Genomic DNA, 16,787 nt, shown 5'->3' with positions numbered 1-16,787 from the left:
ATGCTCATTCTGCAGATGAGGGAACTGAGGCCCAGAGAAGTGAAGTGACTTGCTCAAGGTCACACAGCAAAGTGGCGGAGCCAAAATTAATTCGTATTTATTGAGCTCCTACCTTGTGCAAAGCACTGCCTTAAGTGCTTGGGAGAGTACAGTATCTACTCCAGCGCTTAGAATAGTGCTCTGCACATAGTAAGCGCTTAACAATTACCAGCATTATTACAGTATAACAACAAATAGGCACATTCCTGCCCAAAGTGAGCTCACAGTCTAGAGGGGGAGGCATGTTAATATAATTAAACAGATAAATAAATTACAAATACTGACATGCTATGGGGATAGAAGGGAGGATGAATGAAGGAGCAAGTAAGCGGCGCAGAAGGGAGTGGGCGAAGAGGAAAGGAGGGCTTAGTCAGGGAAGGCTCTTTGGAGGAGATATGCCTTCATTAAGGCTTTGAAGTCAGGGAAAGCAATTATAATAATAATAATGATGGTGTTTGTTAAATGCTTACTATGTGCCAGGCATTGTACTAAGCGCTGGGGTGAATACAAGCAAATTGAGTTGGACACTTATGTGGGGCTTACAGTCTCAACCCCCATTTTATAGGTGAGTTAACTGAGGCACAGAGAAGTAAAGCAACTTGCCCAAGGTCACATAGCAGACAAATAGAGGAGCCAGGAGTAGAACCCATGACCTTCTGACTCCCAAGCCTGTGTTCTAACCACTGCGCCATGCTGCTTCTGTCTATCTGATAAGATCATATCTGTCTGATATGAGGTGGGAGGCTGGAGGTAAGATATGGGTGAGAGGGTGGCGATGAGAGAGATGAGATCGAGGTACAGTGAGAAGGTAAGCATTAGAGGAGAGTAGTGAGGTGAGGTAGGAGGGGACAAGGTGATGGAGTGCTTTAAAGCCAGTGGTGAGGAGTTTTTGTTTGATGTGGAAGTGGATGGGCAACCTTTGGAGGTCCTTGAGGAGTGGGGAAACATGGTCTGAATGTTTTTGAGGGAAAATGATTCAGGCAGCAGAATGGAGTATGGATTGGAGTGGGGAGAGACAGGAGGCAGGGAGGTCAACAAGTAGGCTGATACAATAATGAAGGTGGGTTAGGAGAAGCACTTGCATTAATGTGGTACAGTTTGGACGGAGAGGAAAGGGCAGATTTTGGTGATGTTGTGAAGGTGGTACTGACAGGATTTAGTGATGGCTTGACTATGTGGGTGGAGTGAGAGGGAGGAGAGTCAAGGGTAATGCCAAGCTTATGGGCTTGAGAGACAGGAAGGATGGTGGTGCCATCCACAGTGAAGGTAAAGTGAGCGGGAGGACAGGGTTTGGGTGGGAAGATAAGAAGTTCAGCTTTAGCCATATTAAGTTTGAGGTGACGGGTGGACCTCCAGGTCTTGAAGGCAAGAGGAAACGTGAGAGTGCAGAGAGGGAGAAAGATCAGCGCTGGAGATGCAGATTTGGCATATTTATTGAGTGCTTACTGTGTGCCAGGACTGTACTAAGTACTGTGTACAGGGCCCTACTTGGGAAAGTACAGTGTAACAATGAACAGACACATTCCCTGCCCACAATGAGCTTAAAGTCTAGAGGTCGAGTAAAAAATCTGCATAGTGTAGTGGATAGAGCGCAGGCCTGGGAGTCAAAAGGTCATGGGTTCTAATCCCGGCTCCGCCACTTGTCTTCTGTATGACCTTAGGCAAGTCACTTCACTTCTCTTTGCCTTAGTTCCCTTATCTGTAAAACAGGGATTGAGATTGTGTGTGTCCAACCCGATTTGCTTGTATCCACCCCACTGCTTAGTACAGTGACTAGTAAGCATTTAACAAATACCATAATTATTGTTATTATTAGAGGTTGTACCGATAAGCACATAAGTGCTGTGAGGCTGGGGAAGAAGGGGGCACATTGAATAAAGGGAGCAAGTCAGAGCATTGCAGAAGGGAGTGGGGGAAGAGGAAAGGGGGGGCTTAGGGAATTAGAACCCAGGTCCTTCTGAATCCCAGGCCCAAGCGCCATCCACTATACCAGACTGCTTCTCTAAAATGCCCTTATTAAGGGCTTACCGTGTGGATTAATGCACAGCTCTCTACTAAGCTGCCGTGTCCAGTTCATTTCTCAGTCTGTGCAGAACAGAGAAACCAACTCTTGGTTTTAGCCTCAGGGCCGGAAAGGGGACACCTGTGACCTCCTTCTTGCCAAATTCATCTCTTCTCCTGGAAACGTAATCCAACCTTGGCCTCACTGACACTGGGTAATGTTTTCAGGAGAAGGGGGTGGCTGACAGTGTCAAAGGCAGCCGAGAGGGCAAGGAAGTTTAGGATGGAGTAGAAGCCATTCTATTTGGCAAAAAGCAGATCACTGGTGACCTTTGAGAGGCTGGTTTCTGTGGAGTAAAGGGAACGGAAGCCAGATTGGAGGGGGTCAAGGAGAGAATCGGAGGAAAGGAGTTTGAGACAGTGGGTGTAGACAACTTGCTCAAGGAGTTTGCAGAGGAATGGTAGGAGGAAGCTGTGGGGTCAAGGGAGGGGTTTTTTATTTAGGATAAGGGGAGTCAGGAACATGTTTGAAAGCACTGGAGAAGAAGCCATTGGAGAGCAAACAGTTGAAGATGGTGGTTAGGGAGGGAAGAAGAGAGGGGGAAAGTGTTTTGATAAGGGGAGAAGGGATGGGGTCGGATGGGCAGGAGGAGGGGGTGGATTTTGAGAGAAGGCAAGAGGTCTCCTCTAGAGAAACTGCTGGAAAATATGGGAGAGTTAAAGAAGGGGCAGGAGGAGGGAGGGACTGTAGAGGAACAGTACTATTCCAAGTGCTCAGCACAGTGCTCAGTGCATGGTGAGCACTTAATAAATACAGTTCTAGATTGATACTCTCCCAAGTGTTCAGTACAGTGCTCTGCACATGGTGACTGCTAAATAAATGCCATTGATTGATTGGTACTCTCCCAAGCACTCAGCACAGTGGTCTGCACATAGTGAATGCTCTGTAAATACCATTGTAAATATCAGAGAAGCAGCATGTGTGTAATGGACAGAGTATGGACCTAGGAGTCAGAAGGTCATGGGTTCTAATCCTATCTTGTTTGCTTTGTGACCTTGGGCAAGTCACTTCATTTCTCTGTGCCTCAGTTCCCTCATCTGTAAAAGGGGGATTGAGACTATGAGCCCCACATGGGACAGGGACTTTGTCCAACCCAATTTGCTTGTATCCACCCCAGCACTTAGGACGGTGACTGGCACATAGTAAGCGCTTAACAAATACCATCATTATTATTAGTAGTAGTAGGATTGATTGATTATGTCGCTTACGAAATTGTCCCTTGCCAGGATGATACTCAGGGCCTCCAAGCCGAACCAGGAATTGACTTGGAGCCTTTATAACAGTAACTGTTAAGCATTTGCCGTCTACAGAGAAACGAGCAAAGTATTGGGGAAGATGCAGTTCAGCAAATTGGTCTTCGTTTGGCCAAGGGGGAAGGAAAAAGGGAAGCAGTTGTTTACCGGCAGGCAGGGAAAGGGCCAAGGGGAAACATCCTTCATCCTCGGTCCGGGCACTGCAGGAATGCTGACACGGGGAGGCCCCCGGGTGATTGCGGAAATAAGATTAGCCGTGCTTTCTTTCCTGGACGTGCTTGCAGCTTGGCCGTTATTAGATGTCTGCGCTAGAATTCTTCTGTGAGCAAGAATAGGCCACAAGAAGGTTCTGCTTAGCCTGTGAGCCCGATGTACTGAGTGCTGGGTTGGACACAGTCTCTTTCCCATGTGGGGCTCACAGTTCTCAATCCCCATTTTACAGATGAGGTGACTGTGGCACAGAGAAGTGAAGTGACTTGCCCAAGGTCACACAGCAGTAAAGTGCCAGAGCTGGGATCAGAACCTATGACTTTCCAGCTAGGCCCGTGCTCGGTCCACTACGCCCAAACGATCTTGTTCTCATCCCCACCATAGACTCTGCCGTCTCCAATTCACCTACCCCCCAAGAGCTTCCCCAGGCAGTGGAAGGGTTAGTCAGGGCAACCGGTGTCATGAAATGGAAAAATCAACAGCAGATGAGGAATCTGGAGCCCACCATCCCATCTCTTTTGGGCCTCGGTTTCCCCCACTAATGGTTGTATTTGTTAAGGGCTTCCTGGGTGCCAAGCAATGTCCTAAGTGCCGGGGTAGATGCAAGATCATCAAGGTCGTGTATAGTCCCTGTCTGCGTGGGGTTCACATTCTAAGTAGGGAACAGGACTTAATCCCTATTTTGCTGCTGAGGGAACTGAGGGCCAGAGAAGGGAAGTGATTTGCCCAAGGTTCCACAGCAGGCAGGGGATTAGAGCCCAAGTCCTGTGATTCCTAGGCCCGGCCTCTTTCCCCTGGGCCATGCTGCTTCTCGAACTACATCTGCCTCCCCGCTGCCCTCTCAGGACAGCACGGAAAAGGGTCGTGATTATTCACAAATATCTGAAGGCGGGAAATTCCTCCGACTAAATCACTGTGCATTCCACATATTGTTTTCCTTGTTCAGTTTCCATGGAGCCCGGCTTGGCACTCTAAGTCCCCAAAGTCCTTTGTCTAAAGCAGCCCAGAAACTCGCCACAGGTGGATAGAAATCGTGGTTGAAAACTGTCGGGCACAGCGAATGAAGCCCCCAGACCAATTGTTTCTTGTTAGGGGTGATTCAGTTGTCAATTATTTGGAATTCTGAATAACCCCTGGGGTTGGTTGTCCAGCTGGCTACCATTTTCAACCTCAAGACCCCATCGGGCTCAGCTGGAGAAGTAGCAAGGTCCAGTGGTTAGAGCCTGGACTTGGAAGACCTTGGGCAAGTCACTTCATTTCCCTGGGTTTGGGTTTCCCTTATCTGTATTGTGGAGATGAAGATAGTGAGCCCCAAGTGAGACATGGACTGTGCCCAACCTGATTATCTTTTATGTATCCCAGTGCTTAGAACAGTGCCTGGCACACAAGAAATGCTTACCAAATACCGTGAAAAAAAAAAAATTTGAGTGTGTACTTCTAAATGGAAGTGTATTAAGGGAGGGTGGCTGACTTGAAACAAGAATAATAAACTGGCTCACCTGAAAGTGGGCAGTGGTTGTGTTCTTTAGGTTGTGAAGGGGCTGGGCGGGGGGATGGTGAATGCACCAAAACTGCTTGCCTCCTCGAACATGATCCCCCTGTCCCACGCAAACCCGCGGATGGGCAATCGGAACCCGGGAGAAGCGAGCTTTAGTGTTTGATGAGGGAATGGGATCTTGGATCTAGTCTTGGAACCCACCATAGGCTGTCTGATGGGAATTGTTCCTCAGAACCCCGGTCTTCTTGGGAAAACTAGAGAAGCAACGTGGCCTAGTGGAAAGAGCCTAGACCCGGGAGTCAGAGGACCCAGATTCTAATCTAACCTGGTTGAGGTGGGGACTGTGACTGACCTGAATACCTTGAATCTGCCCCAGGGTTTAGTTCATTCATTCAATAGTATTTATTGAGCGCTTACTATGTGCAGAGCACTGTACTAAGCACTTGGAATGTTCAAATTGGTTACAGAGACAGTCCCTGCCCTTTGACGGGCTTACAGTCTAATCGGTCAGTGGTTGGCACGTAGTCAGAGCTTGACACATGCCACAGTTAATTGATTAAGGGAAGGATTTAGGTGATTGGCTGTCAATAGACAAGTATGTCTGTGTGTTTCAGTCTGTGTGTCTGTGTGTGCACATGAGCTCAAACACTCATAAAATAGGAGACAGGTATCTTCTTTAAAACCAAGCATGCTTTCTGTGGCTACAACATCCTGAATTTTACCCATTTCCTCTTGGATTTTAAAGATAGAAGGCACTCAAGTTAAATCAGGGGTGGTTTGTCAGCATTTCAGTACTTTTTTTTTTTGGTGTGTGTGTGTATGTGCCCTTTGCTCCCACAGATCCCACCCACACGGCCTGCCTCTGAGCTCCGCCCTCCACAATCACTCCATCGTGACGGTGATTAGCGGGGAAGAGCACTTTGAGGACTACGGAGAAGGGAATGAAGCCGAACTCTTCTCAGAGAACCTGTGTGACGGAGGGACTGGCTTTAACAGCTCCTCTTTCCTGTCTCCCAGGTAAAGCCCAGGCTGGGGGCGGCAGCGGGAGGGGGCGGCTGCCCAAATGGCCTCGCTCGGCCCCAAGTCCTACCTGGTTCTTAAGGAGGAACAATCTTAGTGAAGCAGCGCAGGGCGACCTTATCCGTCACCTCCGGTCTGGCACTTTGTCAACCGAGTGTTGACCGAAGTACCATCTCCCGGCCCGTCGCTCCGAGTCCCACAATGCACTTCTGTCCCCGGTGCCCCCGAGCTGTTCATTCTCCGGCTTGTGCTCAACCATATCAGTTATATGAGTCCTCTGAGAGGAAAATGAAATACGTTGCAATATATTTTTTAATCTCTGGAAGGGAAACGGCATTTACATTCAGAATCTTTCTCGTTGGCAATTTACTCAGCAATCTGCCCCTTTCTTCTCTCCCGTAGCGTGGTTCTGTGCTCAGTGTCCAAACCTTTCAGAGGCATCCCGTCCTCACCCAGTCAGTTGATCATGTTTGTTGAGCGCTTAGTCTGGGCAGCGCACTGTACCTAGCTTTTAGGAGAATACGGTAGGGGCAGTAGGCGTGACCCCTGGCCTCAGGGGTCTCACGATCCAGCGGGGGAGACGGACTTTAAATATATACAGGAGAAGCGACAGAGTATGAAGATCCAGACAGAAATGCTGTCAGAGATCAGAGCTGGAATGAATATGTAAGTGCTTAGTGGTTGAGGACTCGAGGGCAGAGGGGATGCGATCCTCAAGACCCCAAGCTGTATCAACTCTGTTGTATTGACCTCTCCCAAGTGCTCAATACAGTGCTCTGCATGCAGAAAGGGCTCGATAAATACCCTCGATGGATCGCATTATGTGGGGAAATAGGGTGGAGAGATGAGAGGTTAGTTAAGGAAGTCCTCCTGGAACAGATGCAATTTTAGAAGGGCTTTGAATCAATCAATCAGACAATCAGTGGTATTTATAGAGCGCTCTTTGAAGATGGGGAGAGCTCTGGTCTGTTAGATAAGCATGGAAAGGGAGTCCCAGACAGGAGGGAGGACGTGAACAAGAGGTCGAAGGAGAGAGAGATGAGAGGGAGGCCCAGTGAGTCGGTTGGCATTTAGAGGAGCGACATGTGGAACTGGGTTGAAGCTGAAGAGGAGCGAGCTAAGTAGGAGGGAGAGAGCAGATTGAATGTTCTCTTTCTTTCTGGCCCCAACTCCTTATACCGGCCACCTCCCCGGTGGCAGGAAGGCTGGCCTGGAGAACCAGTCAGACACTCAGAAGTATTTATTGAGTGCTTACTGTGTCCAGAGCACTGTTTCAAGAGCTTGGTTGAGTCCAAAATAAGAGTCGATAGACAACATTCCCTTGCCCAAGATGAGCTTGCAGTCTAGAGTTTGAAGAACTGCCCTATATATCTGTGTATATATTACATGTGTGAATATATCTAAAATATATTTATTTCTATTAATGTCCATCTCCCCCTCTAGCCTGTGAGCTCTCTGTGGGCAGGAATGTGTCTGTTGTTATATCGTACTCCCCCAAGCGCTTAGTACAGTGCTTTGCACACAGTAAGCACCTAGTAAATACTGTTGAATGAATGAATATTGGCCCCACGCACTGCGTGGGACCCTCCCACGACCCCAAGCTTAAACTTAGCAAAGACCCAGACTGAAAATGTTTAATTGATTATGGTATTTATTAAGCACTTGCTAGGTGCCAAGCACTGTTCTAAGCACCAGACTAGATAACTGGTCATCAGGTTGGGCATAGTACCTCTCCCACATTGGGCTCCCATTCTAAGTAGAAGGGAAGAGGATTTAATCCCCATTTTACAAATGAGGAAACTGAGGCACAGAGAAGTGAAGTGACTTATCTAAGATCACACAGCAGACAAGTGGCGGAGCCGGGGTTTAGAATAATAATAATAATAATAATGTTGGTATTTGTTAAGCGCTTACTATGTGCCGAGCACTGTTCTAAGCGCTGGGGTAGACACAGGGGAATCAGGTTGTCCCACGTGGGGCTCACAGTCTTAATCCCCATTTTACAGATGAGGGAACTGAGGCACAGAGAAGTTAAGTGACTTGCCCATAGTCACACAGCTGACAAGTGGCAGAGCTGGGATTCGAACTCATGAGCCCTGACTCCAAAGCCCATGCTCTTTCCACTGAGCCACGCTGCTTCTCAAGATCACACAGCAGACAAGTGGCGGAGCCGGGGTTTAGAACCCAGGTCCTTGTCACTCCCAGGTCCATGCTCTATCCACTAGGCTACACGGCTTCTCAAAACAGTAGTCGGTGGTAATGGTAGGAGTAGCTAAGCACTAGGAAAGAATGCACAGGTGGGAATTAGAGATAATAATAATAATGGCATTTTTTAAGCTCTTACTCTGTGCCAGGCCCTGTACTAAGCGCCGGGATAGAACTGAACAAATCGGGTTGGACACAGTCCCTGTCCCGCATGGCGCTAACATTCTTCATCCCCACTTTACAGGTGAGGGAACTGAGGCCCAGAGAAGTGAAGTGACTTGCCCAAGGCCACACAGCAGACAAGTGATAGAGCTGGGATTAGAACCCATGACCTTCTGACTCTTCCCAGGCTCGTGTTTCATCCGCTAGGCCATGCTGCTTCTGGCCCTTCTCCTTCAGAGGGTAGAGTTCACAGTCTTTCTGTTGGCTTGAGTCTCACTTTTCTGTGGGGAACTAGTGTCTGAGGATGTTGATCGATCACGTTCTCTTGTCCTGGTGCAAGAGGGTCATGAAGGAATGCTTGAAATTGCTAGAGCAAGCAGGATGGTGAATGGTATATAGGATTTTACACCACTGGGAATCAGTCAGTAGGTATTGATTGTGCATCTGCCATGTGCAGAGCGCTGTACTATGTGCATGGAGAACAGAAACCTAATAATAATTGTAATTATGGTATTTTTAAGCACTTATTTTGTACCAAACATCCTACTAAGCACTGAGGTAGATACAGAGCAGTCAAATGTGGCTTAGTAGAGAAGCAGCGGGCCTTAGTGGAGTCAGAAGCTGTGGGTTCTAATCCCTCCTCTGTCACTTGTCTGCTGTGTGACATTGGGTAAGTCACTTACCTTCTCTGTGCCTGTTACCTCACCTGGAAAATGGGGATTAAAAGTGTGAGCCCCATGTGGGACAACCTGATTACTCTGTATCTACCCCAGCACTTAGAACAGTGCTTAGCACATAGTAAACACTTGAGAAATATCATAATTATTATTATTATTAAGTCAGAGACAGTCCCTGTCTCTCACGGGGCTCACAGTCTATCAGTCAATCAGCTGTATTTATGGAGCACTTATTGTGTACTAAGCACTTGGGGAGCATAGTATAACAGAGTTGGTAGATACATTCCCTGTCTTCCGGTCTTAAGTAGGAGGGAAAACAGTTATTGAATCCCCATTTTACAAAGTGACTTGACCAGGGTCACATAGGAAGCAAGTGGCAGAGTTGGGATTAGAACCCAGGTCTTCTGTCTTCCAGGTCCAGGCCTTTCCATTAGACCTCGCTGCTTCTCCAATAGAATGAGTATTCATTCAATTCAATCATATTTATGGAGTGCTTTCTGTGTGCAAAGCACTGTACTAAGCACTTGGATGGACATGATCCTTGCCTTGAGTGAGGTTTACAGTCGAGCAGAAAGGTGGCTTTTACCCAGCCAGGAGCAAAACATGGGCGTTTTAGCCCCTCCCCGGGCAAGCTGATCTCTTTGACACGTGCTGAGCGAAAGTGAGAAAATGATCCACCTCTCTGAGATTCTTCTCCTTCTTCTCCTTCTCCTTCTCTCTGGGAGAAGCAGCATGGCCTGGTAGATAGAGCCCGGGTCTGGGAATCAGAAGCACCTGGACTCGACTCTAATCCCAGCTCAACCGCTGGCCAGTGAGGTGACCTTGGGCAAGTCACTCCATTTCCCCAGGCCTTCATTTCCTCATCTGTAAAGTGGCAGGGGCAGGTGTGGGGGGCGTTCAGTATGTAATAATAATAATGATATCTGTTAAGCGCTTACTGTGCCAAGCACTGTTCTAAGCCCTGAATTAGGTTCAAGCTAATCAGGTTGGTCACAGTCCCTGTCCCCTTTTCTCCCCATTTTCCCTCCTACTTAGACTGGGCGCCCCATGAAAGATGGAACTCGTATTTGATCAGATTACCTTGTATCTACCCCAGCACTTAGAATAGTGCTTACCACATAGTAAGCACATAACAGATATCACTACTGTTATTATTCTTACTTTATTAGAGATTGTGGGGAGTGTAAAAGGGAGAGGCCAAGCTTTGTGGAAACCCAGGTGTCTTCTTGCAGTCAATCGGTGGTACGTTGAGGACTTACAGAGCACTGAATTAAGTGCTTGGTAAGTACGATACCACAGTTAGAAGACGCAGTTCCTGGCCACAAGGAGTGTAAGAATGGGAGCTTTATTCCCCCTCTTCCTCTCCCCGCCCCCGAGTAAGTAAAGTTTCTGATAGTTGAACGAGAGCTGATGATCAATGCGTGTATCCCTTCAGCCTGCCCGATGTGGGTGTTTCTCAGAATGGGCCAACGATCTGTCCTCATGCTGAGCGGATATTTGTCCTCCGAATGGAAACCTTCCCCTGGAGATAGGCCTCATGGTCTATTCCCAGCATGCCAATCGATCAGTCAGTGGTATTTACTGAGCACTTGCTACGTGCAGAGCACTGGATTGAGTGCTCTTTCCAGGACCAGGCAAATGGCCACCTCGCTTCTTCTCCGATGAAAAGTTTCAACTGAGAATCAGATTGGGTTTCTAAAGGAAAAAGTAGTGGGGTTTTGGACCGAACCGGAACTGGCGAGGTACAGAAAGCAGGGAGATGAGGAGTGGGCTCCTAGCAAACGGTAGCCGTCACCCGGGACCACGGACGTGTCCAGGCTGGGTGTGGGTAAGGCCGGGGAGAAGATCCAAACGACACCGAGCTAGCACCGTCTTCTCCCTGGAAAGCCAAGATTCACACGGGGCCATTCTGGAGAGGTGCCTAGAGGACATGGCGATTTACAACTGTTGGATATCCCCCAGGAGAGGGAATGGGGTGTGTTTAGGCTGCGTCTGACCCCACCAGCGGGTAGGATGAAGGTGCTGCTGTGCCTCGGGTCACCAGGCCCCCATTCCGTGCTCACCCCCCTCTCGGTTGGCAATCCCTTGTGGGCGCAAACACTAAAGAGAAAGTCAGTCCCCCCAAGGGCTTCTGGGGGACCTGTCCCTGGGCCTTTGTCTTGGGGTCCCCTGCCCAATTTGGAGAGGAAAGATGGCTCCGCAGCTCACAGGGAACGCCTTTCTCTTTGCGACCTTTGCCCGGGAAGGTGCAGCTGCAAAACGGCCACCTTTTGGCTCAGGCCACCTTAGGCTACATGAGATCTAATTGGCTGATATAGCAAAAGGAATCTTTCAATCCAGGGACAGAACGTCTGGGGATTTTGTCTAATAGAGAGAGAGAGAGAGAGAGAGTTATGTCGGTGAGTTAAAAGTCTTTTGCAAAATGGGACATCTCTTCCCTGTTCATTATGTGCAATAAAGTCCAGGTCATCGCAGGACTTCTGGGGAAGTAAAAAGATAGGGTGGGGCTCAAAATATCTGGCAGGGTCCAGAGCAAGAACCCCCTTCCCGTCAGGGAGATTGCCATATGAAACCCAGGGTCATCGTGGAGATCAGTGAACTTCTGGGAACCGCTGTGACCGAGATTTCACCTCTACCAGCAATTGCAGTCGAGGGCGGTGGGTTAGTGACTTTGATTTCATTAGATCGGTTCTTGAAAAGAGAAACTCAGATGCCTTTTTCCCCTTTCAGTTATAATCATTCAGTCAATCGATGGCATTTATTGAGCGCTTACTGTGTGCAGAGCAGTGTATGAAGCGCTTGGGAAAGTGCAGTATAAGCGAGTTGGTAGACAGGTTCCCTGCCAATAATGCGCTTCCGGTCTAGGGACAAGCTTTCATAACTGCCCTGTTTAAAAGCTAGACCTTCTCACCTTTTCTCTTTTTGCTTCTGTCCTCCCCAACTCTGCACTATAAGATCTGCTTCATGGACTGAATATAGCTTACCCAAGCAAGAATTATTCATCTGAGCTCTTTTTAAGTCTCCTTCGCTTCTACGGGTCGAATTTCTGTTTCTGCTTACCTGTCCTCCTGGTATTCTTGTCTGATGTTTTTTATGTTTGCTTTCCAGGTGCAATTTTCTATCCAATGCTATTCCTCGCTATTAACTTTTCCTGTAGCGTAAAAACACGGCTTCCACAAGTTTCGCATTGACGATGTCAACTGCCCTCCCCCAACCACTCCCTGGGGGAATTGCCTGATAAAAAAACGGGCCTCGACCTGCACCCCAGAATAAAGCCTGGCTCATCAGCTACCCATTCCCGGGCCCCCCCTGGGTGGGCGGCATCACACCCGATCCGAGGAGCCACTGTGCTCTGGGTGGATCGATCGGTCGATCGGTCCGTAGTGTTTGTCGAGCGCCTGCTGAGTGCCCAGCACGGTGCTAAGTGCCTGGGAGAGTGAGGTAGAAGTAAGTAGGCCTGATACCTGCCCTCCAGGAGCTGACGATCTAGTGATTGTAAGCTGCCCGGAGCCCTCCACTGCCGTCCCCCCGTGGTACAGCGTTTCCAGATGGAGGGGTGTGGCACTATAGTGGGGGTAGCAAACCCTTCCAATGTCCCCTGCAGCCTCACCCCCCACCCTCCCTCCCTGAAGCTGGGCTCGGCCAGCTCCCACTTAAAACGGACCCACCATGCTAGCCCGGGTTGCCCATTGTTCTGGCAGAGGGCTCCGAGACCCCATAAAAGTTGATCACAGACAATGAAGCCAAAGTTTTAAAATTGAATAAAAACAGGGAAGCAGCGGGGTCTAATGGAAAGGGCCTGAGCCGGGGAGTCAGAAGACCTGGGTTCTAATTCTGACTCCGCCACTTGTTTGCTTTGTGACCTTGGGGAAGTCTCTTCTCTGTGCCTCAGTTCCTTTATATGTAAAATGAAGGTTGTTAATAATGGTATTTGTTAAACACTTACTGTATGCCAAGCACTGTTCTAAGCACTGGGGTAGATACACAGTAATCAGGTTGTCCCACCTGGGGCTCACAGTCTTAATCCCCATTTTCCAGATGAGGGAACTGAAGCACAGAGAAGGTAACGTGACTTGCTCAAGGTCACACAGCAGACAAGTGGCGGAGCCGGGCTTAGAACCCACGTCCTCTGACTCCCTAGCCCGGGCTCCTTCCACTAAGCCAAGCTGCTTCTAAGACTGTGAGCCCCATGAGGGACAGGGACTGCTTCCAACCTGATTAATTGTATCCACCCCAGCACTTAGTACGATGTCTGGCACATAGTAAGTGCTTAACAAATACCCTGAAACATAAACCCAAAAGCTTGCGGAAGCCGCCGGTGGAAAGGTGGCAGCGCGCGGCCTCCAGCTAACCGGACCCTTCTGGTTTCTCTAGCGCCAACCCATTTGCAGCAAAGCTTCACAGCCTCCTCACTGACGAGGCTTTTGAGTTTTACTGTAGTCAGTGCCACAAACAAATCGACCGCCTCGAAGATCTTTCCGCTCGCCTGAATGATCTCGAAATGAATAGGTAATGGCACCAACAGCCGGGGGCATCTCATCGGGGTCCAGCGCCCGGAAGAAGAAAGGGAGGCTCTCATTGTCGCCAGCCTGCCGCGCCCATTCTGAGTCCTGACCCATGATGACTCAGGGTCGATCGGCCAAGGGTGCTAAGGGGCGACCGGGTAGCCCCCCCGTGCCCACTTCCCCGGGGGGAGGCCCCGGGACTCTCAGAGTCGAAGGCATTGGCACAGATGACAATGGGAATCTTCTTTTCAACCCCTTAGCGTGTCTGTTGCATGGGGTTGGTTTGGCGTGTCGGGCCATCAGTGCTTCCTCCATCACCCTGCATGGGGGCAGGTCCACGGGTCCACTGGTTTCACTCTACCCCACTTATCTGGAAGCATTCCATTCATTCATTCATTGTCGTGTTTATCAAACGCTTACTGTGTGCAGAGCATTAAAATAAAATGTCTGGGAGAGTACAAAATAATATATCAGGTTTGGTGGACATGTTGCCTGCCCACAGGGAATTTATCATGTCAGTTGTCTTTATTAAGTGCTTATTGTACACAGAACATTGTACTGAGTCCTTGGGGAGAGTAAAATATAATGGAGTCGTTGGACACATTTTCTGCCCACGATGAGCTTACAGTCTAGAGGGTGAGACAGACATTAGCATAAATAAATGAATTATGGATTTGTATGTAAGTGCTGTGGGATGAGGGAGCGGAGAATAAATGGAGCAAATCCAAGGTTGAGGGCGAAAAGGGAATGAGGGTTTACGGCTCTTGAAGGAGAGGTGACTTCAATAAGGCTTTGAAGGTGTGGAGAGTGATTGTCATTCCTGTCCAGAGGCAGAACGTGGCCTAAAGGTCAGCAGCGAGATAGACGAGATTGGAAGGTTCATTCATTTGTTCATTTGGTTGTATTTATTGAGCCCTGACTATGTGCAGAGCACTGTACTAAGCGCATGGGAAAGTACATTAGAGCAATTAAGAGTGCCCACAATGAGCTCACAGTTCAGAGGTGGGGAGACAGGCATCAGTACAAATAAACAGACGTTAATATAAATAAATAAAATTACAGATGTCTACATAAATGCTGTGGGGTGGGGAGAGGGGGAAGATCAAAGGGAACAAGTCAGGGTGATGCGGAAGGGAGTGGGAATTGAGGAAAAGTGGAGCTTAGTCTGGGAAGGCCTCTTGGAGGAGATGGGCCTTCTGTAAGGCTTTGAAGTGGGGGAGAGTAAATGTCAGATTTGAGGAGGGAGGACGTTCCAGGGCAGAGATAGAAGGGGGGCCAGAGGTCGGCGACGAGGCAGGTGAGATTGAGGCCCAGGGAGAAGGTTAGCACCAGCAGAGCAAAGCGTGCAGCTGGGTTGTAGGAGAGAAATGAGGTGAGGTAGGAGGGGGCAAGGTAATGGAGAGCTTTAAAGGCATTGGTGAGGTGTTTTTGATTGATACAGAGGTGGATAGGCAACCGCTGGAGACTTTTGAGGAGTGGGGGGTGACATGTCCTGAACGTTTCTGTAGAAAGATAATCCGGGCAGCGAAGTGAACTATGGACTGGAGTGGGGAGAGGCAGGAGGTTGGGAGGTCAGCAAGGAAGCTGATGCAGTAACCCTGGCGGGATAGGATGAATGATTGTATTAATGTGGTAGCAGTTTGGACAGAGAGGAAAGGGCGGATTTTAGCGCTGTTGTGAAGGTGGGACTGACGGGATTCAGTGACGGATTGAATATGTGGGTGGAATGAGAGGGAGGAGTCAAGGATAATGCCAAATTTGTGGGCTCGTGAGACGGGAAGGATGGTTATGCCATCTCCAGTGACAAATTTGCGGGGCCGCCCTCAGGGCGTCGCCCCGCCCTCCTGGTGTCATCAAGACTCCTCCCAAACCGCCTGACCCACTAGCAGCCAGTTACCAGTGAGGCTTGAAATCCCGGCCTTTGAGGGGTGATGGGGAATGGTTGGGTGGGAGGCCAGAGGAGTGCTGAGGAGTTCGAGTTTTAAAAAAGATTGAGAAGTACCGTGGCCTATCGGGAAGAGCCTGGGAGTCAGAGGATCTGCGTTCTAATTTCGGCTCCGCCACTTGCCTGCTGTGTGACCTTGGGTAAGTCACTCTACTTCTCTATGTCCCAGTTACCTCATCTTTAAAATGGGGATTAAAATGGTGAGCTCCAAATGGGGCATGGACTGTGTCCGACCTGATTGTCTCAAATCTTCCCCGGTGCTTAGTACAGTGCCTGGCACATAGTAAGCCTTTAGCAAATACCATAAGAAATAAAAAATAAAGATTTTTTCCCTTCAAGTAGAGTTGAAGGGCAGGCTGTTCATCACTTAAAAGCAGTACTGGGAAATCATCAAATTTGCGGAATAATCTCAGCATTGTGAGGATGGAATGCGGTTCCCTCCACACTGATTTATTAGGAGAGAATTGCTGGATATAATTAAATTCATCCCAGATCCGACATGGTATAATTCTTCTCTGCTGGGAAAACCTCTAAATAAGAAACTCTTCATCGGGTGCAAATGGAATCTCCCAACAGGAGTGGCAGAGAGTCTTAGCCCCGAGCGTGCACTGCAGATATTGCTCATAAGAGGCAAATGGAGCACCCACTGGGTGGAGTGAATTGCAGAAGGTATCGTATGTACTAAGCACTTACTGTGGACAGAGCACTGTACTGAGCGCTGGGAAAAAATGTGCGTGTGAGACTCCTCGGCCCTGTCCTGCCTCCGGCCTGAAATTCCCTACCCCTTCATATTCAACCGACCATCACTCTCCCTGCCTTCAAAGCCTTATTAAATTCACATCTCCTCCCGGAGGCCTGTCCCAACTAAGCCTGCATTTCCCACCCCCCATCACCTTCGCACTTGGATCTGTACCCTTTACTCATCCCTCCATCAGCCGCAAAGTACTTATGCCCAGATCCGTAATTTATTTTGATGTCTCTCTCCCCCTCTAGATTGTAAGCTCCTTGTGGCCTGGGAATGTGTCCACCACCTCTATTATATTGTACTCTCCCAGGTGCTTAGTACAGTGCTCTGCAGGCAATAGATATGATTTAATTAGACACATCTCTGCTTTCAACGGGCTCATGGCTTGTGATAGGGGATCAAAATCTACCATCCTAGGTACTTGGGAAATACAGAATAAGGAAGTGACCCGATCCCTGCCTACAAG

At 48.9% G+C, this 16,787-nt stretch overlaps 1 protein-coding gene across 5 annotated transcripts in view; it reads left to right on the top strand.

Moving 5' to 3' along the window:
• Window positions 1-16,787, top strand: part of RAB11FIP3 (RAB11 family interacting protein 3) — a 119,400-nt gene that overhangs the window by 84,014 nt on the left and 18,599 nt on the right. For 3 of the 5 annotated variants that reach the window (XM_029048936.2, XM_029048935.2, XM_029048939.2), the window contains 2 exons: window positions 5,903-6,079; window positions 13,501-13,635. In XM_029048936.2, coding sequence (XP_028904769.2) covers window positions 5,903-6,079; window positions 13,501-13,635 — 312 coding nt within the window. The remainder of the gene's footprint in view (window positions 1-5,902; window positions 6,080-13,500; window positions 13,636-16,787) is intronic. The other 2 variants (XM_029048938.2, XM_029048937.2) reach the window with 1 other exon arrangement.

Source organism: Ornithorhynchus anatinus, chromosome 21 (genome assembly GCF_004115215.2).
Source record: "Ornithorhynchus anatinus isolate Pmale09 chromosome 21, mOrnAna1.pri.v4, whole genome shotgun sequence".
Lineage (NCBI taxonomy): Eukaryota > Metazoa > Chordata > Mammalia > Monotremata > Ornithorhynchidae > Ornithorhynchus > Ornithorhynchus anatinus.
The sequence above is the reverse complement of the archived record's forward strand: the minus strand, read 5'-3'. Positions and strand labels throughout refer to the sequence as shown.